Genomic DNA, 26519 nt, shown 5'->3' on the forward strand with positions numbered 1-26519 from the left:
AGCTCTGGAGAGCTCTTGCACACTGTCCTGTAGAGTTCAACGTCAATTACCATACAGCTTGGCAGTTTTACTCCCAAATATGTCCATGATGCTCACAAATGAGATCAGATAGTAGTTTTATTTTTCTTACTGAGATTTTTGCATCCGTGGTATGCAGAATCCATAAATTGAATTTAAACTCTCTTTTCCTTTGTTCTATGAAAGTTTATGTAGGAGTTGCTATCCTTAAAATTAGGGTAGAATCTATTCTATGGAACTTCCAGAGTGTGATACTTTTATAGTGGGTAGCTCTTTGAGAACTTCACAGTTTCCTCTGTTTCTTGGTCTGTTTTGCTTGTTTGCATTTTATGTTTATTTCATAAGTCAGAATCATATATAAAACATATGTTTTTATATAGTATACATTACTATTTATATTAAACATATAATGCATATATTCTTAGAAAATCATCAGTTTCACTCATTTTTTTTCAAATTTATTGGTACAATATAACTAAAGTGGCCTTTTTATACTTAATTTCCTCAGTATCTGTGTGTTGATGCAGTTTTTTTTTTAATGTTTATTTTTGAGAGCGCGAGAGAGAGAGAGAGAGCGAGCGCACAAGTGGGGGAGGAGCAGAGAAAGGGAGATACAGGATCTGAAGCAGGTTCCAGGCTCTGAGCTGTCAGCACAGATCCCAACGTGGGGCTCGAACTCATGAATCGTGCGATCATGACCTGAGCCGAAGTCATCCTAGGTGCCCAATCCAGTTTTATTTTGTACTTTTGTATTCCCTGACTACTTTTTAGAATTTGTTTAGTGATAGAGTCATTGTATAGTTCTTTTAATAAAACTATCTTTTGAGTTTTGTATTTTTGACAGTTTTCTTTGTTTCTAATTTGTTAATTTTTGCCTTTTCTGATTCTTTTACTTTTTGCTCAAGTTTATCATTCTTTTTCTTCCTTAGAATGTTGTGAATTCAATTATTTTCATTTGTTCTTATTAAATACCATAAAATTTTCAAGTTATGAGTTTTTCTAACAGCTTCATTAGTTGAATCCTATGTTCTCACAATAAAATTTATTAATGTTTTATATGTTTTACAATGTTGTGTTTCACTTCTTCTTTGACCCAAGGGTAGTTTTAGATTTTTAAAAACTTTTTCCAGTTGAAATCTTGAGTTGTCTAGGTAAATAATCCTAGGTAGTAATAGCCAGGAACTCCCAATTTTGCCTTTCTCTTCCTTGGTCTGTTTAGCCCATGGCACAAACCTCTTCTTGTGGAACTAACCAAAATTGGTACAGAACAGGTGGGTCTGGACTTTGTTTTCCAGAGTAGTCAGCACCTTAGAGGAATGTGCACTTCCAGGACTCCATAAATAACTAGAGAACTGCAGCATAACTCTCTATAAAAATTGAAATAACAAAAATAGGTACTCTTAAGGATTTAAAATAAGCATGATAAATATTTTGGATGAAATACTAATATAAAGAGATACATACTTAAGCAGAGAATTGGAGGTAAGGAGTTTGGGGGTATAAGCCATCATTTGGTACTTTATGTTGAAGAGTTGATAAAATATTTGTTATCCTAATAAAAAGCTGAGGAACAAAGAAAAGTAAAAGGAAAGTATGTAATAATCCAGAACAAAAATTCTAGTTAATGTCAACATAAAGAGAGCTAAATGGGGAGAAGACCTGGGAACTTACCAGAGTGTGGTCGAATACTTGTCTTGTTAGTGGGAAGATAATACTTCCTGATAAGTTGAAGAAATTATTAGAATCACATGAAGAAGATGTGGTGTCAGTTAAGGACATTATAAGGACAAATTTGTATAACTTTAAAGCATCAGGAGAAAACGCTGTTTACCCACTGGTAAAAGGAATGAAAGAGGGAAAGAAAGAATAATAACGAAGTAATGACAAATGCTGAATCCTAAAATACCATTAAGATAACTTGTCGATAAGACACAGCCGAGTTTAATGCTAACTGTGGAATGTAGATCACTACCTAACCAGAGCCTTAGTAACCTGTCAGAGGGCAAAGTTGAGATATTTATTGAGATTTTAAGTCTGGGTTAAGATGGACCCTTCAGTTGGGGTAGGGGTGGGTACTTGGTTATGATTAGGTAAGGACCATAATATAATAGTTTTGGATTGATAAGCAGAGAATTGGAGGTAAGGAGTTTGGGGGTATAAGCCATCATTTGGTACTTTATGTTGAAGAGTTGACAGGTCTTTCAGAAAGTTCCTGGAATGAACAGTAAAATAATTTTGCAACTTGTATCCTTTTATCTTTCTGGCAAGGATGACAGTAAACTCATGTTGATGAAGACAGTATAATAATGAAGCCGTTTTAATGTAGATAATAACGAGTGTGGATGATTTTTATTCTCAGAAGATAGAAGTAATTGAGGAGGACTCATCTGCTGTTACTTATTTTTTTTTTACTGTGCTATTAGATTTGTTTTAGATTGTATTCAGGATTTTTGGAGTTTTATTTGTTACTAAGAGTGACCTATTTTCTTGTCATATGTTTACAGTGTCTAGTTTTGATATCAGCTAGTTTTGTTGAATTTGTTCCTCCCTGAATTGTTTTCCTTTGACATCAGGTTTCTCTCTCTCTTGAAGATAGGTAGATCTTACTATTTTAATTTTTTCTACTTACATTTTGTTTAATACCTTCTTTTTCAATATGATTAACCTGCTTTTTCATTGTTAAGGATTGTTATAGTTTCTGTTTTACTGTGGTCTTTTAGTCTTATTGTGCTTTTATTAATATTTCTAAGTATTTTTTTTGCTCCTTCTGTGAATTTGTACCAGAAGAATGTGGTTCTTATGACTTAGCTTATCATCTTGAACCATCCTCCCCATTTCCTGAGTTAATCCTTTTTTTAAAAAAAACTTATCTCTGTTAAGTAGATAGAGATCTCATACTGTGACCAGGAAGAAAATGAAGGAGAACTATAATTTTAGTTTCCTTTACCTTCCTATTAGTTGTCAACATGCCATCTTTAGGAATAGCTATTAAACAGTGTATATTATTTATTCTTAAGGAAAAGTGAACCATGTTGGGTATTCTTTTTGGTCCTTATATTTCTACTTTGATTTTTACATATTAAAAAATTAAAACAGACCTTGTATGAAGGGCGTGTTTTTAATGACAGTTTTCCCCCCCACCCCAAATATAGGAAGTTCACAAATGGGTGCTACCATAGTAGATGCTTTGGATACCCTTTATATCATGGGACTTCATGATGAATTCCGAGATGGGCAAAAATGGATTGAACACAACCTTGATTTCAGTGTGGTGAGTATACAGTTGATGACTTCTTTGATCAACTCTGCAAAGACCGTGTCTAATAAACATAGTAGTTTTGAGCATTTTACTAGCAGTTTAAGGAAATCATAAATTCCCTGTCCTCCTTTGGGATTAGAGTGGTTATTTAACTTTTACATAAAATACATGCCCTTTCTCATCTTCCTTTCACTTTTCTTGATGTTATCATTTGAGGCAGTGTGTTCAGTGTGTTAAGCAGTAGTTACAAAAAAACCCACATTGAACTAGAAATACCAGGAATGCATAAACTCCTTTATAAACAATTAAGCATTTTGTTATTTTTAAAAGATTCAATAATTCAGTGTAGGTTTAATGAGCCTTCATAACTAGGCCTATGCCCATGCTTCCAGCATTTGGCATAGTTGATAAGTGATGCGGCTGAAGTTTGAAGACCAGCACGGCTACATCCTAGCTGTGTGACTTGGGAACATTCCTTATTCTTTCTGAATGTGTCATAAAATTGCTATCGCAATGCAGTATTGTAAGGATTATTTGAGATAATCAGATACACGTTAAGTACTCAGTAAATGGTAGCAATTGTTTTCATTATTACCAGTATTCACCCACAAGGTGTATGGGCTGTTTTGTTTTACTCATTATCACCTTTCATGACATTTGTGATTGTTCTTCTTTTTGACTATAGTCAGAAGTCACTCTTTTACTGTGTTGTTTTTGTTTTGTTTTTTCCTTTGGCAGACCCAATTTGTCATTCAAATTGTGATTTAAATCCATAATTATTTCTTCTCTCATGCTTTCCTGATGCTAACCACGCAAATCTGGATTACTTTCTTTTATATGATTCTAGCATTTTGGACATATATCAGTTACCACTTGGGTTTAAGTTCGTGAGTGGCAGAAAATCTAATATAAAAGAGCTTAAATATAGATATGTGTTTCTCTTTCATGAAAATTAGGCACAGAGACCAGCAGCTTAGGGGTGGCTTGGATAGATCCTTGATCCTCAGGGATCTAGGATCCTTTGTCTTGTTGCTTTCTCAGTGTGTAGCTTCAACCTCGTGGTACAAGACGGCTTCTTGATAAGGTGGATAACCTTCCAGTTGTAGAAAAGAGGAAGGATCCGTGACTCTCCTGTGAGAACACCTTCCAGGAGTGGGTTACCCTGATTTTGCTTGTATGCTGTTGAGTAGATCTGACACATACAGCCCAACCTTGATGCAAAAGGAGGCTGAAAAATTTAGTCTTTTTTTTTTTTTTTTTTTCTCTCTCTCTGTTTGGCCATGTAGTCCTTATAGGATGTGCTTCTTGTTTAAGAAATCCCTACTCCAAGGTCATGAGGATAAATTCTTGTGTTTCATTCTAAATTTTTTAAAGTTGGGCTTTTGCATTTAGGTCTTTAATCCACATAAAATTGATTTTGTATGTAGGGTGAGCTGGACAGGCAGCAGTTTATTCTAGCACCATTCGTTTCCCTGCTGTTTATACATGGCCACACGGGTCACAGGGGCCTATTCTTTTCTTTTGGCTTTTTTCTTTATGCTTATGACATCAATACTTAACTGTCTTAACTATGATATTTTTATAGGAAGTTTGATATCTGATCTTGTTCTACCAGGAAATTATCTTAGCAGTTCTCTGCTCTTTGTTCCTGTAAGCTCTGGGGTGCTGTTGACATTTTGATGAGTCTTGCATTCAATTTACAGATTAATTTGGAGAGAATTGGCATCTGTACGGTCTCAAATACTCCTGTCCCCTAACATGGCAGCTTTGTAAGGCCTAATAATATGCTGGTATATCATTGTATCAGTTGGCTCAGTCAGGAGCCAGAACTGTGCCATTTATTTTAATTAGAGGATTTAATGTTTACAGTTGTTAACCAAGTAATGGGAAACTGAAAAGGCAAAGAGAACATTGTGGTATCACAAGAGATAGTAGCTATAGTAAACACCTACCTCCCTGGGACTCTGAGAACAGTGGGAAGAAGTTGGGACTATTAAACTTGAGTAATTTGGAACTCTGTTTCTGGTACTTTAGGAGCTCTTAAGAGGGCTTTTTTTTAGAGCTGGGACTCAGACCTCTAAGGCGATGGTACCTAGCTAGTGCTTGGTATTTCTAAGGGCCACAGGGAGGCTGATTTAAAGAAAGTGTGTGTGGCAGGGAAACTGTAACCTGGAACCAACAGCCACTGCCAGGGTGAAGAACCATGACTCATTTGACACTGTCCAAAACCGGAGGTTAATTGGAAGGAATAAGTCCTTTCTCCTTCTTCCAGCTGTACGTTATCTTTGTAAAACTTCCTGTTGGCATGGCCCATAATGGAGCCAGCTGGCTAACGAGACATATGTTCACAGAGTTCCAATTCCAGGATACCAAAGTAGAGTATAGAAGGATAAATTTGAACCTGAGGAGAAAGAGCTTAATAATTAACGCAGTCATTTGCCATCCCCATACTTTTAACCTTTCTGTGTCCTGTGTTTTAGCTGTATATTTTGCATGTAGTATGTATTTGAATTTTGTTATTTTTATCCAGTCTTGGAGTCTTTTAACTGTCAAGTTTGGAATATTTACATTTATTATGATAACGTGTATTTGGAGTTGGGTCTTCATCTGTGTTTTTCAACCTGTGTTATTATTGTACTTTTCATTGTTTTTATTTTGTTTTCCTTCTTTTGGATTAAATTACTTCTTGGCTCTTTTTCCCTCTACTACTTTGACATTTTGCTTATCATTTCCACTCATTTTGGAGTTATCCTTAAAATTTCATGTGCATACTTCTCACAGTTTAAAATGAACCGGTTTCTTCATCCTCCTTCTGAAGACCATAAGGATCTTAGAATGCTTTAATTTAGCTCATCTCCCTCTTGTCTTATGTGTAATCATTGTCTAGCTGGTTCCAACTCGTATTCGAAACTTCCAAATTAAGGAATGAATGGATGGATGACTGAAAAATGAAGGAATAAATAAATAATTCATTCATTAAATGCCTCCTCTGTGACAGGTGCTCTTCTGGCTTATGTGAATGTAGTAATGAGCAAAACTTCTTCTTGAGTTTGCACTCTAGTTTTGGGAGGAAACCAGTAAATAAATATTCAAGTCCTGTTTAATATATCAGGTGGTGATAAGTGCTGTGGAGAACAATAAAGGGGAGCAAGTAGGATTGGAGTAAGTGGTGGTGTGGGGTTGCTATTTACATGGGATAGCTAGTGAGAGGGACTCTTTGGTGACATTTCTGAGAAGAGACCCCATGGAAGCCATTTGGATATAAGGCTCTCTCATAATAGATACTATAGTTGAGTGTAGAATATAGTTGTGTGTAGGTTGATTATTTTCTCTTAACCTTTGAAGGGTACAATTCCATTGTCTTCCTGTTTCTGTCATACTATTGAAAAGTATGCTGTCAATCTAATATTTCACAAATAATGTCTTTTTCCCCTTGTTTTCATTTTTTCTATTTTTCTGCATTCTATAATTGCATTACCATGTGTCCATGTGTGGATTATTCTTTAAAGGACTCATAATGTTCCATCAGTCTGAAGACTTATGTTTTTATCACTTCTGGAAGATTTGCAATCATTACTCCTTTGAATACTGCCTGTCTTCCATTCTCTCCCTTCTCTCCCTCTGGAACTTCTCTTCTGTGTCTCTTGTGAAGGAAGGTCTGAATTTTACCTTCCTTCTTTAGAAGCAAGGTCTAAATATAGAATTATATGTAATTAGATGTTGATAAGTGTTAATTGGGGAAATAATGGAGGCTAAGAGATATTAGTGATGAAGGTGTACTTTATTATTTTATATTGTGTGGTTAGAAAAACTTCCTGTTTGGAGACCTGTAAGTAAAGCATAAAGACTGAGTTTGGTAATTCTTGAACAGCCAGTAGAACCATTTGGTAATAAAAGTCAAGAGATGTTGAAAGGAGATGATGTCAGACAGGTAGTGGGGAATCTGATTATGTTGGGTCTTACCAGTTATTTTACTCTGAGTGTAACCAGAAGTTATTGTAAGAGTTTGTACACAACAGTAACCTGACCTGACTTAAAATGTAAGAGGTTCACTCTGCCTGCAGGGTGCTGAATAAATAGATTATAAGGAGGAAGGTAAGGATGAAATCAGGGAAACTGTTTAAGAAGGTTATTATTTTGGTGAGTTATAGAGGCCTGCCCTCCCTCCCTCTTTTGCTTCTTCTCTGTATTTAGTGACTGTCGCTCTGTGCCCTGCAGTATGCTGTGTATTGGGAATATATGAAGTAATGTAAAGCATTTTGCTTTTGTGGATGGGGTGGGAGGAGATATATGTTACTAAAAAATTCCATTGTGAAAATTCTATTTTGGAGATTTATACTTGTGTTAGCAAATTATGTGTTCTGCCTATAAATGTTGGAAAGGCCTTAAGGGATAATATATATTTTCTTTTAATGTTTATTAAAAATTAGTTATGAACGTTATCTTTATTATTTATTTAGAGAGAGAGAGAGAGAGAGCGCACATGCATACACACAAGCAGTGGAGGAGCAGAGAGAGAGGGAGAGAGAAAATCCCAAGCAGGCTCTGCCCTGTCAGTGCAGAGCCCAACCCTGGGCTTGAACCCACGAACTGTGAGATCATGACCTGAGCCAAAATTAGAAGGCAGACAGTTGACTGAGCCACTCAGGCGCCCCATGAACGTTACCTTTATATTAGTCAGTTGTGTGTATTATGTGACTTCTTTGCTCACGTTCTCTGCCACTTCTACTTTTCTTTCCATGTAATTAGAATTTTTCTTATCTATGTCTGTATCTAAATACAAACATGTAGACTTTATATGGTAAGGTTATTAATACTGCTATATTTGTGCCAAATTTCCTTCTGTTTTTTGTTTGCTTTTGAATTTTGTTCATAATTTTTTCTTCTAGGTAATTGTCATTCTGGGGAAATTCAGGTCTTTGTGTTGGTATCAATACAGTTGGTTTTATGCTTACAAAGTACCTGCTTTGTCAAGGAAATTCATGTTGTCACATTTTCTTCTACTGTTTTATTGTAATTTTTTCTACATTTATTTCTAAATTATTTGGATATCGTTTTGAGAGAGAGAGAGATGTATCTGAAATGAGTATCCACATTTCTAACCTAGGAGCCAGTTTTTCAACATTATTAATTGAATAATCCATCATCCTATCATTTTTTGGTGCCTCTGTTAACATTTATTAAATTTTTATACATACTAGGAAAAAATACTTAAAATTCATGAGAAATATAAGTAAAAATGGGCAGTATGCTGTAATGGAGGGAAAGGGATCAGTAGACAGACCGCTGTTCCAGAATTCAAGAAGTGGAGGCTCTCTTGAGGAGAGACTAGTCAAGAGCATCAAATATCTTGATAATTTCACAGTGCTGTGTAAGGTACACACAAATGGTTTCGGCCAATAGGAAGCCATGGTGACAATAATAGGGGAGTTTCAGTAACATTAATAAACGGGAGGTGAGATTGCAGTTGCGTGAGAAATGAAGATGTGGAAAGCGGAAAAAACCATCCTCCACAGGGCGTTTGTGAGAAACTTATGAAGAATTGAAAATATTTGGAAACTATAAAGCTTTAATATGTATGTGAATATTTTCAATATGTTTTCACAGAATTCAGAGGTGTCTGTGTTTGAAGTCAACATTCGATTTATTGGAGGCCTGCTTGCAGCGTATTACCTTTCAGGAGAAGAGGTGAGCCACTCAAGTAATACATTGTTTGGAGGAAGGGCTCTGAATGGACTTTAATAAAATAATGAAAGATTCCCCTAACAGCATATTGTTTTGCTTAATTGACTAATATTGAACACATGTAAAGGTTTGCTGAGAGAGCTGGCTGCTTCAGGTAGAACTGGCCTTGGGAAGAATGATTTTGCCGTTTTGAGAATCTCAGTAAAACAAGTAAAATCACAGGTCCTATCTCTGTATATACCCCTTCTCCTTTGCAGGAGCAATCCTTCTCCAGGATTTTGCCACCGCAATTAATCACACGGTCGAAACAAGGAGCAGGGGGGCAGTTAATAAGATCAGAATTAAGGAATGAATCAGGTTGCATGAATATGGATCCTCCTAAGACCAAAAATTAATTATTAAAACTGCCTGATTGGAAATTGAATGCAAGTTTTTGCTGTAAATTTAAAAAAACAACACAGGAACAACTCTGAATTCTCCTTTCCAGAAGTCTTGGTATATGTAATACACATAGACTTGTGACCTGCTGTGATGGGAAAGTGGGTGTGGGAAATTCCTTTTTGCTACTACTCGGGTGTGGGTTAAAGGATGGGGTTTGGAGAGTAGGTGAAAGAGAACCTAAAGGAAGAGCTTATAAGTCATTTCTGCTTCATTTCCTGAGAAACTTACATATTTAATTGGTTTGTTGATCTAAATGATGGTAAGAGCTCTCTGTAATTTAAGAAAATTCATCTTTTGTTGTATATGTTGTTAAAGATGGATTTCTTTGTTGTTGGTGTTTAAGAAATATTTGCCTAATCAAGGTCAGGAAGATTTTCTCATGTTTTCTTCTAATAGTATTACGGTTTTACTGTTAACTTTTAAATCTATAATTCATTTTGAGTTGATTTCTATACATGCTGTGAGGTATAGGTTGAGCTTTCTTTTTTTCCTTCTGGATATCCAAAAATTCTAGCAACATTTGTTGAAAAGACTCTCCTTTATTTAATTGACTTTGTTCTCCTCTTGAAATCCATTAACCATATATGTGTGAGTCGACTTCTAGACTGTGTGCTGTTGCTTTGCATGTGTTTGTCCTTTTGCTACACTGTGTGAACTACACTGTGTTCGTTATTATGGAAGTCTTGAAATCGGGTTGTGTGAGTCTTCCAACTTTGTTCCTTTTCAGAATTGTCGTGGCTATTCCAGGTACTTTATTTTCTATATAAACTTCAGAATCAGTTGCTGATTTCTACAAAATATTCTACTGGGATTTTGATGGAGGTTACTTTGAATCTGTACATGAATTTAGGGAAAATTGATATCTTAACAAATATGGAATCTTCCAAGCCACGAACATGATGTATCCTCCTTTCATTTTCTTCCTTGGTGTTTCTAGTTTTTAGCATGTAGATATTTTACATATTTTGATAGATTTATACATATTTTATGCTTTTTGGTTCTAAGTGGTACTATATTTTTTATTTCAATTTCCAGTTGTTTATTGCCAGTGGATATAAATACAATTGATTTGAAAGTAAGTTTTAATAAAGATTGAAATTTTCAGCTGATGTAGGACATTTTGTTTATCACTAGATAACTTCCTGATGCTTATCATTTTTAAAAATACTGTAAAATATACATAACAAGTTTCCATTTACCATTTTTTTATAAATTTTTTTTTTAACGTTTATTTATTTTTGAGACAGAGAGAGACAGAGCATGAATGGGGGAGGGGCAGAGAGAGAGGGAGACACAGAATCGGAAGCAGGCTCCAGGCTCTGAGCCATCAGCCCAGAGCCCGACGTGGGGCTCGAACTCACAGACCGCGAGATCATGACCTGAGCTGAAGTCGGACACTTAACCGACTGAGCCACCCAGGCGCCCCCTCCATTTACCATTTTTAAGTATATGATTCCGTGGCATTAAGAACAACATTCATGTTGTGCAGTATGCAGTTGATTTTTATATTGACCTTTGTACCCTGAGATTTTCTTAAATTCACTAATTCTAGTTACTTTTAAATAGATTTTAATAGATTGGGAATTTTTTTTGTAAACGATCATGTCATCAGTGAATAGTTTTATTTCTCTGTATAGGGAACAATTTCTTTTGTGTAGTTCTTTTCTTTCTTTGTCTTGCTTTACATCCTTATCAATTTCCTGATCTTACAGGAAGAACATTTAGTCTTTCACCATTAAGCATAAATGTTAGTCATAGGTTTTTTGTAGATACCCTTTATCACCTTGAAGAAGATCTTTTCCATTCCTAGTTTGCTAAGATTGTGTGTGTGTGTGTGTGTGTGTGTGTGTGTGTGTGTGTGTGAATGGATGTTGAACGTTGTCAAATGTTTTTGTGGTATTTAATAAGATGATTATACACATATGATTTTTCTTTTATCTGTTGATATTGGTTGATTTTTGAATGTCAAACCAAGCTTGCACTTTTGGGAAGAAACCCCAAAATGGTCATGGTGTATTATCTTTTTATATACTGCCAGAATTAATTTGAAACATTGTTGAGAATTTTTTCCACTTATATTCATGTGGGATATTTATCTATATGTAGTTTTAATGTCTTCGTGTGTGTGTGTGTGTGTGTGTGTGTGTGTGTGTGTGTGTGTTTATATAAGAGTAATGCTGACTTCCTAATATGAGTTGGGAAGTGTTTCCTCTTCTTCTTCTTCTGGAGAAGTTAGTGTATAGTTGACATTATTTCTTCTTTACTTGTTTGGGAAAATAAATACCCTTCTGAAGCCATGCGGTTGGAGTTTTTTGTTTTTGTTTTTTCACTTAAGTTTTAAAACTATTCTATTTCTTTGGTAGATATAGTACTGTTCAGGTTATTTCTTCTTGAGTAGTTTTTGTAGTTTGTGTATTTCAGGGAATTTGCCTGTTTCCTCTCAGTTGTGTAGATAGTAGACATAAAGTTGTTTGTAATATTCCCTTATTATCCTTTTCCTATCTGTGGGATTGCTAGTAGTGTCTCCTGTTTCACCTCTTTTTGTCAGTCTAGATAGGTGTATTAATATTATTGATCTTTTCAAAGAACTTGGTTTTACTGATTTTTCTCTATTTCATGCAATTTTATACCTGCTTTCATTCTTGTTTACTTCCTTCTGCTTGCTTTGAGGTTTATTTGCTCCCTTTTTTTCTTCCAGTTTTTTAGATTTGGAGCTTAGATCATTAATATGACATATTTCTTTCTTTTTTTAAAAAAATATAAGGGGCGCCTGGGTGGCTAAGTCGGTTAAGCATCCAACTTCGGCTAAGGTTATGATCTCACAGTTTGTGAGTTTGAGCCCTGTGTCAGGCTCTGTGCTGACAGCTCAGAGTCTGGAACTGCTTCAGATTGTGTGTCTCCCTCTCTCTCTCTGCCCCTCCCCTGCTCACGCTCTGTCTCTCTCAAATAAATAAATAAATAAATAAATAAATAAATATATAAATATATAACAGCAATGCCATAAATTCACTTCTCAGCCCTTCTTTAGCTGCATCCTCTGAATTTTGATATATTTTCATTTTCCTTTAATTCAAAATATTTTCTGATTTTCCTTCTCTTTGATTCTGGAGTTATTTAGAAGTATATTTAAAAATTTTCAAATATTTCAGGGTTTCCATATATCTTTCAATCGTTTCTAGTTCAATTATTTTGTTTGTTGTTTTGTTTGTTTATTTTAAGTAAGCTTCACTCCTAGTGCAATGCCCAACACAGGGCTTGAACTCAGGACCCTGAGATCAAGACCTGAGCTGAGAACAAGAGTTGGAAGCTTAACTTCTAGTTTAATTTTTTTGTTTTTTTTTCAATATATGAAGTTTATTGTCAAATTGGTTTCCATACAACACCCAGTGCTCATCCCAAAAGGTGCCCTCCTCAGTACCCATCACCCACCCTCCCTCCCTCCCACCCCCCCATCAACCCTCAGTTTGTTCTCAGTTTTTAAGAGTCTCTTATGCTTTGGCTCTCTTCCACTCTAACCTCTTTTTTTTTTTTTTTTTTTCCTTCCCCTCCCCCATGGGTTTCTGTTAAGTTTCTCAGGATCCATATGAAAACCATATGGTATCTGTCTTTCTCTGTATGGCTTATTTCACTTAGCATCACACTCTCCAGTTCCATCCATGTTGCTACAAAGGGTCATATTTCATTCTTTCTCATTGCCACGTAGTACTCCATTGTGTATATAAATGACAATTTTTTTATCCATTCATCAGTTGATGGACATTTAGGCTCTTTCCATAATTTGGCTATTGTTGAGAGTGCTGCTATAAACATTGGGGTACAAGTGCCCCTATGCATCAGTACTCCTGTATCCCTTGGGTAAATTCCTAGCAGTGCTATTGCTGGGTCATAGGGTAGGTCTATTTTTAATTTTCTGAGGAACCTCCCCACTGTTTTCCAGAGTGGCTGCACCAATTTGCATTCCCACCAACAGTGCAAGAGGGTTCCCGTTTCTCTAGTTAATTTTTGTAGGCAGGTAATATGGGTCAGAATATGGCCTGCTTGAAAAAGAATGTGTACTTGAAAAGAATGTGTATTCTGTTGTGGTTCTGGTAAAAAAAAATCAATGAAGTCAAGGCAGTTCACAGTGTTGCTCAGATCTTCTGTAATTTTACTAATTTTGTGTCTACTTGGTCTGTCAAATACTAGGTGAGGAGTCTTGAAACCTCCAAATATAATTATGGGTTTGCCTGTTTCTCCTTTCAGTCCTACCAGTTTTTACTTTATGTATTTTGGAGGCTTATTCTTAGGTATACATCTATTTTATGATTGTTCTGTCTTTTTGGTTGATTCTTTTATGTAAATTTTTTTCTTTTTATCCTTGGTCACATTCTCTGTTCTTAAGTCTAGTTCCTTTGATACTGATACAGTCACTCTGGCTTTATTTTATGTAATGTGTGCATCGTACATCTTTTACCCTATATGTTTTTATATTTAAAGTTGGTTTTCCTGTAGAAAGCTTTGACAGTCAGGTTTTAATTTGTCTGTTTAGACCATGTAGATTCAATATAATTACAGATACAGTTGCATTAAAATCTGTAACATTGTTAGTTGTGTCCCATTTGACCCATCTGTTCCTCATTCCTCTTTTGTTTTTTTCTGCCTAATTAAAAAAAAAATGCCTGTTAATCTTTCAGTCATTTTTGTTGGTCTTCATTTCTCTGTAGGTTCAGCTTTCTGTCTGGTATATATTCCTTTTGTGTGAAGGGCTTCGTTTAACTTTTTGTACAGTGCCCATCTCCTGGTTGTGCAGTCTCTCGGTTTCTGTTGGTTGGGAAGTCTATTTCTTCAGTTTTGAAAGACATTTTCTTTGTGTTACAGAATTTGGATTGACTATTTTTCCTTTCAACACTTTAAAGATGTCACTGCATTAGCTTTTAGAGTTTGCACAGTTTGTGATGAGAAGTCTGCTTTAATTCTTTGTTCCTCTATATGTAATGTGTCTTTTCCCCCGCTTTGGCTGCCTTTAAGATAATCTGTTCATATTTTATTGTGTATGAAGAATCTGAGTGATTTTACTTTTCTTTTTTTGGAGGGGCGAGTAGGACTTATTTATCTTTCTTGCTTGAGGTTCTCTGAGCTTCTTAGATGTATGGTCTGATATCTTATTCATTATCTTTTAAAATGTTTTTCTGCCTCTTCTGAAGTTCCAATTATACATTCATCAGACTCTTTGAGATTGTCTCATAGCTCTTGAAATAGGTATTCTTTTTTACCCCACCCACTGCTTTTTTATTCCTTGTGTTCCAGTTTGGGTAATTTTTATAGACCTATCTTCAAGTACACTGATTTTTTTCTTTTTTTCTCAGCTCCATTGAATCTACTTTTGAGCCTACTGAAGGCTTTCTGCGTCTCTGTTACTTTGATTTAAAAAAATATATATATTTCTAGAGGGTCGCCTGGGTGGCTCAGTCGGTTAAGCGTCTGACTTCGGCTCAGGTCATGATCTAATGGTTTGTAGGTTCAAGCCCCTTGTCGGGCGCTGTGCACATAGCCTGCTTCAGATTCTGTCTCCATCTCTCTCTACCCCTCCTTCACTCACGCTGTCTCTCTCAAATGTAAATAAACATTAAAAAAATTATTTCTGGTGTTTCATTTGACTTAATAATTTCTGTTTCTCTGCCACAGGTCCTCCTTGTCTTCATGCTTGCTACCTTATCCCCTAACTAGGTCTTTGAACGTGGTAATCATAGTCACTTTAAATTCTCAGATTGTTTTAACCTCACCAAGCTTGGTTTGTCACTTGCTTTGTCTCTATAAAGTGGATTATTTTTTCTTGCCTTCGTAAGGTGTTTCATAATTTTTGATTGAATGCCAAACATCATGTGTGGGACAGTAGAGACTGAGGTTAATGGTATTCATGCCTGGAGCAGTGTGCCTGTGCTGTTAGTGTCGGGAGTTCAGTCAGTTTAGACTGGGATGGAACCACATTCTGATTTTTTGTTGCTAAGATGAGCCACAGTGCACCGCTAGCTTCAGATTCCTCTAACATTACCCTGTATTTAGGGTGGGCCCAGTCGGCAAGTTTTGTTAATGTTCTGGCTCTGTCCTCAGCTTTAGGCATTTCCTGTAGGCCTGCGCCTCAGAGGGGGTCTCTCTCGGCCCTGCCCTGCCTCCCCCAGGCGTGGGCTGCTGTTACTCTGCTTACTAACGTTTATGTCCATACTCTTTTCTGTTTTGATCTCCAAATATTGGCAGCCACGAATTCACACTAATAGCTCTAATTTCAGCGCAACACCATAAGGTTTATTCTGGCTTTCTGCCTTTTCATCTTTCACACTCTTTTCTGATAGTGTGAAACCTGCCTACTATTTATTATTCCTCATATATTAACCCACTTGCCTCGTCCTGCTGTATGAAATCACTTTGCTGCCCTCAGCAGGCTGCCTGCCACCTTGTTCAGTGCATCTTCCTCACACGGACCCTCTAGGATTTTATTCCCCTTTGCTTGGCTGGCTTCCCTTTCCTCACGTTGGTCTGAGCCCCTCTCCGGGACAGTGCTGTGTGCACCCTACGCATGCCTTTTGGGCACAGACCCCTAGCTTCAGGAGCTTCTGGATTGAAATATTAAATAATGAAAGGAGGAAGAAAATGGAACTGTTTTGATGCCTTCAGTTTCAGATTTGTTTCCAAATTAGACATTATAAGATGTCTTTGAGAAAGGAGAGCATTTTTTTTTTTCCATATTTCCATGCTTACCTGAGCATGTACTAAGTTTTTGGGGTGTAGCTGACAAACTTGATTCATTTTAGTATCAAAAGGCCCATGATTCAAAATTAATTATGAGCAGCTTATGAAAGAGAAGTGCCAGCCTTGGCCGTTTCACATTAGGTTCCTAGTCTGAAAGTTGAAGCAAGATGTTGAGAGTTTGGTTGTTACTGTCATAGGAAAACAGTAGTAACATGCTGAAAAAGTGTATGATGTTACCAGTATTTTCATATTTGCTGTTTTTATGCATCAGACTTCCAGAATAAACATTTCAAAGTGGAGAGAAGCACATAGCTTTGGAGATCAGAGGCTCGAGTCCCTACTCTGCCTCCTTTTCATGCTATTTGGCAAGCTGTTTACCTCTGTAACCTAATTGTTTTCATCTATGAAAACGTGAGAGCGTTCACCTGAGAGTTGTTGTGAGGATTCAGTTGTGTGACTGCCTAACATAGTGCCTGACTCAGTAGATCCTGCTTTACTTTTCTTCCTCCTTTGACTTTCTCTCAAGTGGTAACTAGTCTGTGTTGCTAAGGGGTGATGGATCCTTTTACTTATTTGAGGTAGACGTCATAAATCGATTTCTTAGGATATAGTCTACTCAGGTACATATAAAGAGAACATGTTTTTCTTTTCTGACTTTTTCATACAGTGGAATTTTACTGACCTTTTTATACTTCTCTTCTTGATCATTTTACGTCGAAAACTATGATTCATAACTATTCTGGAAAAGCAATAGTAAATTTCAGATCTGCTAAAAATGAATTAAACATTGAAAAATAATTCGAATATGACATTACTGTAATACTGGATGTACAAGAAATTCCTACATCTTACATAAGCCAGAAAATTAATTTATAACTTGGCAAAGTGCATCTCTTATGTTAAGGTAGTCTGTAACTAGAGTAAAGAACATTGACATGCGTTCTGTTTTCTGGTACAGGGAACCAAATAAGGGTTACATGTCATCTGACAAAGTGTTCCTCTCTCCTGTTGATTTATTAATATAATAAATGTGAAACTTTATCATTTTATTTCTCAGAGCAAGGCTATTTATATTAAGTATTCACAAGTTAAAAAAAATCTTGATGATTTATTATGTTTACTTGATGTTAGCCTCTAATATATGACATTTCTTTTACAGGATTGTCTCTTCTCATTTTTTTAATGGTTATCAAAGTGGTATCCCTCCCTTAGTAAGATGATAACATAATTTACGTGGATAACTGCATCTGAAATCTGTCAGATAGAATAGAGAAATGGTTATGTGGAGTTTAATCCATGTTTTACAGATAATAAAAAGAAAGTAAACAACAACAACAAAATCTATCTTCACTAAAACACAAATGTACTCTGTTGCCTATAGTTTAGGATCGTTTCCGAATAAGCTCAGGGAGACTTTCTAAGCAAATAGAATAGCCCTTTTTGACCCAGATATTTCCTGGTTTAAATATTAGTCATCTCTGTTTTTAAATATTAGTCATCTCTGTTTTTACTGCACTCATTCTCATTTTATTTTTGGAAAACCTGATATTCCTCCAGGAATTGCTGCTATTTCCATGGAAAATTTGACCTCTTCCTTCTCTATAGACATGCTGGTAATTGGGCAAAACATTCCACTAAGCTTTGCTGCCCCAGATAACCTTTTTAAAATACACTAACATTTTCCTCTTAAAGGTGTGAGTTCATCTACATATCTGTACACATTCTTACATGTTTAACATTATGCCAATACCCGTCGTAGTGGATGTCATGATTATGGTTATTGGTTTGTCAAATCAGAAGACGGAGTTTGGAGCTAGCTACCCCGGGAGCTAGAAATCTAGGAGTGAAATCCAGGGCAGGAAGGAGCCACGGAGGAGAAGCTCAAAATTCTGCATACATGAAACTACGTGTTTAGACCACATTGTTTTATTTCCTATATGTTTATAGACCTCTACCATAATTTTATGTGTAAGATGGATTCTAACCCTTCCACATTCTCTGCCTGGTAAAGAACTTCAAGGACCGGCTCAAAGATTATTTTATTTATTTTAAGTAGCTCACTTACCTATAAGGAAATGCACTCACTTTAATTGTATGGATGTAATTAAAGGTATAGTTTAAATTTTTTTAAATATAATTTATTGTCAAATTGGCTTACATATAAACACCCAGTGCTCATCCCAACAAGTGCCCTCCTCAATGCCCATCATCCATTTTCCCCTCTTCCCCCTCTTCCCCATCTTCCCCATCCCCCATCCCCCATCCCCCATCCCCCATCTACCCTCAGTTTGTTCTCTGTGTTTAAGAATCTCTTGTTGGTTTGCCTCCCCCCCGCCCCATCTCTGTTTGTAACTATTTTTTCCCCTTTCCTTCCCCATGGACTTCTGTTAAGTTTCTCAAGTGTATGGTTTAAATTTTAACAAATGTGTGATAAGCTTTTGGAGGGAATATAAATGATCCAAACTTTTTGGAAAATAATTTGGTGGTGTCCAGTAAACATTTAAAATATAAAATTCTCTTTGACAGGGTATCCCACTTCTAGGGATATATTATCTAAAAGTAACAATGTGGATGCTTAAGAAATACTTAGCAGGGTATTTTATTGCAGTAGTGTTTTTAGTAGCCAGTGTTTGAAAAGACCTGATTCATCTAGAGGGGAATGGTTGAATAAATTAATACATCTCTTACTATAGAATACTTACTATAGAATATTATAGAATACTATACAACTGTGTACGTAAGTTTGATGTATTTTATCTAGGAAAAATATGCTTGATGTATTAAATGACAAAAGTAAGTTACAGACAAATAGTTAGAGCTTACTGTGCATGCGTGTGTGTGTGTGTGTGTGTGTGTGTGTGTGTGAGTTCTGTCCCTCCAGTTAATTAACCATTGTGGTATTTGGGGGCAAGAAATAATGGCTTTTTGGACTCCGATGGGTTACAGAGATGAGAGATTAAATGATTTCAAGGGATTTGGGAGGCAAATTCCAAAGGATTGGGCGGGGGTGGGGGGAGGTTGTGGGTGGGATGAGGCAGAGGAGGAGTTGGATCCGTCCCCAGATTTCAGGGTTTTGGTACTAGACTAATGGTGGGACAGTTACTAGAAATTGAGCATTTTAAGAACATTAATTTGGGAGAGGAAGATCATCAGTTCATTTTAAGTATTTCGAGTGTGAGGGGAGTTTGCTCTGTTTAAGTGGAAATAGGTAGTAAGCAGATGTAATGGAGCTGGTGCTCATTGGAGAAGTCTTGATGAGAAATACAAAGTTGGGAATCAGTGGCTGTGTAGCTGATAATTGAAAGCAAGCACATGTGAAATTGCTCAGGGAGACAATTTAGAATAGGAAGAGAGGGGGACCTGGAATCAAGCCTGGAGGAACACAGTATTAAAAGGTCAGGTATGAGAAGTCTGACTCAGTGAAGGAGGCAGGGAGATTGTGGGGTGTCTGAACACGAGGGAAGAAAGTGTTTTAAGGAGGAACTGGTCAATAATGACTAAGCGATCGATGCTGAAATGTACAGCTAATTGTTAGCAAGATCCATTTCAATGAAATGATGGGGGCAGAAGCCATGTTGAAATAGTATGAGGAGTGAGTGGGAGGAGAGGAAAAGGATACAGTAAATTAGACAGTTTTGTAAAAATTGAAAAGGTACTTGTGTTACTATGTTAGTAGCAGGAAAAGACAGAATAAAAATCTAACCACTTAACAGTTGTGTGTCCTTACAGGTAAAAGGATGGAAATGAATCAAAGTACTTGGTTCAGAATACAGGAACTGTGTATGAGTTTTAGAAATTTTCATCTTCCTGGTTTTTAAAATAAGCAAATATAGTAATAACAAAATATTTATGTATTTATCAGCCAGGGTCCAAATAAGAGACAGAAACAATGCCAGTTATTTGAACAGAGAGAATTTAATATACAGAATTGTTAACTAGGCATAAAGTTACCTAGGTAAGTGCAAGATTAAAAAGAATTTTCTAAAGTATCATGGAGGTGGCTCCTACAGGAGGGCAACCAGGGCTGAGGGAATATGAGGAAGAGGTTTTAACTCCTAAATCTTAGAAACCGTAGGGGGAAGGGCTAAGCAGAGCTGAAATTCAGACCTCTGATGACAGTGTGCAGGCAGGTCGGTGCTCCCGCTGCTGTCTCCAGTGAGGACTGAGGGTGATGAAGCTGGTTCTGCAAGCATTGGAAAAGAGTGGATTCACTGCTGCTACAGGAAGGCAGCACTGCTGCTGACGTGGAGGGGTAGGAAGGCAAAACAACGTAGCACCTGAGCGTCCCTGCACACTTTGGCCAGGAAGACCACAAATACAAGGCTTTGACTGCTCTTTACCCAGGTCATTAGGGCCATGCCTGCAGGCATGAATTAATCTCATCAAGTAGGCTTGCTTTCACTTACTGTAAAAGACATTCTCCAAGCTCAGTGTTCTTCCCCTGCAGCACAGTCCACTGTGTGTGCAGGAATCCATCGGGGACCCTTTGGATCATACCTGTGAGATTGAGGTGGGGCTGAGGGTGGGCCAGGTACAGCCAGTGTAGATAAACTCAGATCTTTGGCTGACACTTTGCTGTGAATAATATTCAGTTCTCTGCCTCTGACCCAGTAGTCAGAGATATTCACGATTTTGTAGACATTCATGAAAATGTGGTAGGCTGACTTGTTAGTTTGTAAATGGCATAAATCTTGGACTTCATCATGAGTTTGGAAATACTGTTTGTAGGCTCATTTTGAGTGAGAGGTGTGTGTGTGTGTGTGTGTGTGTGTGTGTGTGTGTGTGTGAATATGTTTCTACCTCTTAACCTACAGTCTTGTAGTAACCTTCACTTGGTCCTAAGGAACACTTATCTAGCCCTTAAGGATGTTTCTGTTCATGGTGATGATGAAAATTCATCCAGAATGAAATAAAATGAATCAAAGAGAGAAATTAAGAAAAAGAGAGAAATTAAGAAGAAGGGATATTAAAAAAGAGAGATACAGAGTGAGAGGTTTCAAAGAATGTTTAGTGGGAACTTTAGATGAGTTTAATGGGATAAATGATAGAAAGTCAATATTGGAAAAGATACCAAGAATAAGGAGGAAATATGAAAAGCTACTAAAGAGAAAGGGCTGATTACTTACAGAAGGATGACAGCTGACAGCAGAGTGCTCAATAGCAAGAGAAGCCAGAAGATGTTGGAGTGATTATCTTTAGACCACTAAGATAAAGTAACTGACAACTCAGGTTTTATATCAGCCCAAACTGTCATTCAAAACGGAGGATGTAAGATACAGGACAGAAAGATACGCAATGAATTAGTGAAATATTTTGAGGAATTTAATTATTGGCTACAGAAGGTAAGATTAAATAATGCAAGGTGTGGGAATGTCTTTTGTCTTCCTCTGTGTCTATATCGCGATGTCAGTATCTAGATATCTGTGTCTGTCTCTAATTAGTGGAATAGTCAAGCAAGAACATGGACTCTGGAGCTGGACTGCCTAGGCTTAAATTCAGGCTTACCACTTCCTAGTTGTATGACCTTGGGCAAATTAAATTATTTGTTTTAAACCTCAGTTTCCTAACCTGTAAAACGGGAGTAACAGTATTTATCTCACTGGGGTGTTGTGAGAATTGATTGGGTTTAATATGTGTTTGTCATTATCATCATTGTCATCATCTCAACATTTCTGTAGAAGATCTTAAGCTCTTAAAACCTTGGCATATTAGCCTCAGATATTTCGGGGATTTGGGTTGGTGTGGAAGAGAAAGAAGATAGTTTGATTCATTCAACACTTGTTGAGTACTGGTTATAGCCTCGGCACTCTTTTAAGTTCTGAGAATAAAACAGTGAATAAAACCGCTTCTGCCCATCTGTGGTTTACATTCTACTTGTGGGGGTAACAGGAATGAACAGGGTAGGTATGTGAGAGCATGTGTGTGTTTGCACACGTAGACCTACACATACGTGCACTGTTACTGGTAAGCAGTAAGGGGAAAAACAGAGCATGGAGGAGGATGAAGGGGTTTTAATTTCAAATTGGATGTGTGTCAGGGAGTGTGTGCAAGAGTAGCATTTGTATAGAGACCTGAAGGAGATAAGAGAGAGCCATGAGAACATCTTTTTATAAGAGCATTTATTAGAAAGGGATAGCAAAGGGAGAGACAGCGAAGCAAAAGCATAACTGGCATTCTCAGAGAACAACAAAAAAGGTTAGTGGGGCTGAAGTAGGTTGCTGGAAGAGAAAGGAAGGAGAGAGTGAGGCACAGAAGTCATAGAGATTCATTGCTTATACAGATTCAGAGCCTCTTAAAGGACTTTTACCCTGAATGGCCTAGGGAGTCATTTGGGGATTCTAAACTCTTCACTTCTGTATTTTCACTCTGCTAGGTTGAAAACAGGCTAGAAGAATATTCTGTTACTAATTTAATTCAGTAAAGAAAAACAATTAAAAGTACCAATGCATTTAATATCACCTCCCTTCTCAATAATCTACAGTGGTTCTGTGTTATCAGTTGTGTTACTTTAAGTTTCATTGTTTCTATTTTAAGTTTGTTTGTAATCTTGCCACATTCTATCTGTTTAACCCCATTTCTTCCAGTTCTTCCACACCCAGGAATAATTCTTCTGGTCCTAAGTCTTCTTAGGAAGTTTTAGCATTGTCCCATTGCCCACCATTTGTTCTGGTAAAAATAACTGGGGGATTTCACATAATGCACATTGGACGCATAAAAGTTTTTCTGTAAATAAATGAAATGTTGTAGAAGTCTTAATATTGTTGAGCCTCTTAAACATGTGAAATAATTGATGTGCACTCATGATTGTATCCATCAAGAATCATAATAGCAGAAGGGCGCCTGGGTGGCTCAGTCAGTTAAGCATCTGACTCTGGCTCAGGTCATGATCTCGCGGTCCGTGAGTTCGAGCCCCGCGTCGGGCTCTGTGCTGACAGCTCAGAGCCTGGAGCCTGTTTCAGATTCTGTGTCTCCCTCTCTCTCTCTGACCCTCCCCCATTCATGCTGTCTCTCCCTGTCTCAAAAATAAACGTTAAAAAAAAAAAAAAAGAATCATAATAGCAGAAAACAGAATCTGTTTACCTAGTGATTTATTACAGGGTACTGACTCGTTAACAGAATCTTTGGGAGGGCCATGACATCAGGTATTTTTGTTATAATACAGCTTGGAACCATGCAGCCGGGAGAAATGCCCAAACATACTGTGTATCTAATTGAGCACCAATTCCATTGCCTTGATTACTCACAGGGTCCCTATGAAGACAGAGACCAGTCATTCAAACTTCTTTTAGAGCCACCAGAAGAACCAGATACCTTCACCACTGTGCTTGCAAGGCCACTGCCTCAGATCACTTACTTCTTCCTTCCAAATATTGCATATTTAAGGATGCTTGGCAATGTTGATGCCATTATGTAGTTTTCTACCCTTTGCAGTATTTGAAGGTGTGCTTGAAAGGAGATTTGGATGAGTGTTGAGTATCTATCACATTCATAATAAAAGAAATGAAAATAAAAATGATAACGGAGTCTCCTTTTTCAACTACATATCTCCCTTGGTTTACGGTGGGGTCATGTCCTGGTAAACCCATCAAAAACTGAAAATACTGTAAATTGGAAATGCATTTAAATGTGTTCAGAACACCTGCATTAGCCTACAGTTGTGCAAAATCATAATGTACCTTATAATAAAGTTTTTTTATAAGGAAGTATTGAGTAGTTCCTCTAATTTATTGAATGTTGTACTGAAAGCAAAAGACGGAATGGCTGTGTAGTGCAGATCGGTTGAAAGTATAGCAGTTGTTCACCCTCACCTCCCCACGGGTGACCGGGACCTGCGGTTTGCTGCCTACGCTCAGCATCACAAGGGAGTATCTACCACATATCCCTAGCCTGGGAAAGATCAGAATTTATAGTTGGTTTCTCCTGAACGCATTATCACTCTCACACCATTGTAAAGTTGATAAATTGTAAGATGTTCATTGTCAATTGTAAAATCGGGAGCTGTCTGTATGAGATAGGCAGCAATCAAAATTTTGATGACTTTTGTGTTAACAAGAATACAGGGAAATGGCTACTGATACCTTCTGATAGGAATATGGATTGGCAAAGTGTGTGGAAGACAAATTGGCATTAACTATGAAAATTACAAATGAATATACCCATCAATACTTTGGTTCCCCTTTGAGAATTTATCTTACCTAGTCACATAGTTCGGAAACATATGTCTGTCACATAGGGGACTGACTAAATTACAGTATATCCATACAAGGAGAAATTCTGCAGCCACTAAAGAGAAGGTTATGGTAGACCTTTGTGGACTGATTTGGAAAGATCTCCAAGGTTCAGTAAAGTGAAAGATGCAAGTTCTGGATAGAGTGCATGATAGTCCATGTTTCAGAGAGAGACAAAGACAAAGATTCTGTGTGTGTGTGTGTGTGTGTGTGTGTGTGTGTGTGTGTGTGTGTAAACTGTTAATAGCATTTCTGTTTCTGCGAAAGTCAGAAAATGAGGATTTGATGTGACAAGGCTAGGAACCATGTATACAATGGAACTAATTTAGTGCAAGGTATTTACTAGACATTTAAGAAGCTGATAGCTGCCTGCATTGTAGAAGGAACTGTGTAGTGGAGAAATCGGACTGGAAAAGAGACTTCTTTTTTACTTTGACACTTTTTGGATTTTGTATTAACTTGCCTGCATTGCCAAAAAGTAGTATGTTTTAAATTAGCTGTTGCTGCTGTCTACCAAAATATTTGTGAAAATGAGAAATGTAGGGCTATAATTTATTTATCATTAAAGAGTTTGTATGTTTGTAAATATATTGAGATAAGCATACTATATAAGGAAATTGTTCTCTGTGATTTTGGGGTGTTGTTTTGGGGGGCTGTGTACTATAACTGGTTACTATATATGTTATCTGCTATTGATGGCTCCAATTAGTTGAAAATTAGAAAATATCTTTTGGAAGTTTACTTCTGGAAGGGAAAGGAGAATGCTTTCTGTTTAGAAAAGTTTATGTTTGTAAGCATTTTACCATTTTGAATATTAGTTTTTTGTTTGTTTTGAGAGAGTGAGAGAGAGCGTGAGCGGGGCAGGCAGGGGCAGAGAGAGGGAGAGAGAGAATCTTGAGCAGGCCCTGTGCCTGACGTGGGGCTCTATCTCATGACTGTGAGATAGACCTGAGCTGAAATCAAGAGTCGGACGCCCAGCTGACTGAGCCACCCAGGCACCCCAAACATTAATTTTTGTATGTAGGAAAGGTGTGATATAAAAACAAATCCGTGATATTAACATTAGGTAAGAATTTCGTCCCTTTGTCCTCATGGTAAACAGAAGTAGTACCGTTCACCATATAATGTAACTAGACTTTATTAAGATAAAAATGTTAACATAAGGGGAACAGTTTACATTTGCTTTCCTGAATATGAGATGAATATGAGAAAATTGTTAAAACTTTAACTTTGGGGTGCCTGGGTGGCTCAGTCGGGTGAGCGTCCAACTCCTGATTTTGGCTCAGGTCATGATCCTGGAGTCGTGGGATCGAGCCTCGTGTGGGGCTCTGCACTGGGCATGGAGCCTGCTCGAGATTCTCTCTCTCCCTCTGCTCCTCCCCAGTTCATGTACTCACACGCACATGCTCTCTCTAGAAACAAAAACTAACCTTAAATTGTTACATTTTTCTTGAGACTTTTACGTCAAAGTAGGCATTCAAGGAAATGGTAAATTGTTGATGTATGAGAATATCTAATTACAAGTTTTGCTAAGAAGTTTTGCCTCATTTAAGGAACCTTGCAAAAACATCTTAACCTCCTATTTCTTTGTTAGCTTGTGTGTATTTCTCTCTGATATCTTCTACCCCCAGTAATGTTGGGGTGCTTTGTTTAATATAACCTCAACATATAACTTTGATCTGTTCCAGACCTTCAACTCCTTATTTGAAGAGTTGAATAATATTTTATCAAAAATATTTGACTGCAGTGGACGGATGGAAGTTGAAATACCTGATGAGTTTGAAATCAATTTGAGAGAAGATAGGCTTGAAGCATATAGGAGAATGTGCCTTTTTTCCTACTAGGTTATTGGGACCCAGTCTCATTTTGGAGCCTTTAAGTCAACAGTCTCCAAAGGTGGGATAGAGAGGCATATCCATTTGGATATGCTAAGAATATTAGAAAGTTTACTCTGAATATCTTGGTAGTAGTGCATGATTCTAAAAGTTTGGAAACCACTGATACTAGCGTAGTTTATTGTTTCGTACCCCAAATAGCAGTAGTTGAAGCATTTATAACTCTCAGACTTGGAATGGGAACTCAGACCTTTTCTTTTTAATAATGTGGATAGACGTTGATGGAAAATGTTGAGACATAAACATGCTTACAGTAATTCAAGGGCA

General features: G+C 37.1%; 1 protein-coding gene across 2 annotated transcripts in view; it reads left to right on the forward strand.

Moving 5' to 3' along the window:
- The window catches only part of MAN1A2 (mannosidase alpha class 1A member 2), a 176324-nt gene that overhangs the window by 53803 nt on the left and 96002 nt on the right, over positions 1-26519 (forward strand). For both annotated transcript variants that reach the window (XM_042953597.1, XM_042953598.1), the window contains exons 4-5: positions 3171-3289; positions 8885-8965. In XM_042953597.1, the coding sequence (XP_042809531.1) occupies positions 3171-3289; positions 8885-8965 (200 nt within the window). The remainder of the gene's footprint in view (positions 1-3170; positions 3290-8884; positions 8966-26519) is intronic.

This window comes from Panthera leo, chromosome C1 (genome assembly GCF_018350215.1).
Source record: "Panthera leo isolate Ple1 chromosome C1, P.leo_Ple1_pat1.1, whole genome shotgun sequence".
NCBI classification, from domain to species: domain Eukaryota; kingdom Metazoa; phylum Chordata; class Mammalia; order Carnivora; family Felidae; genus Panthera; species Panthera leo.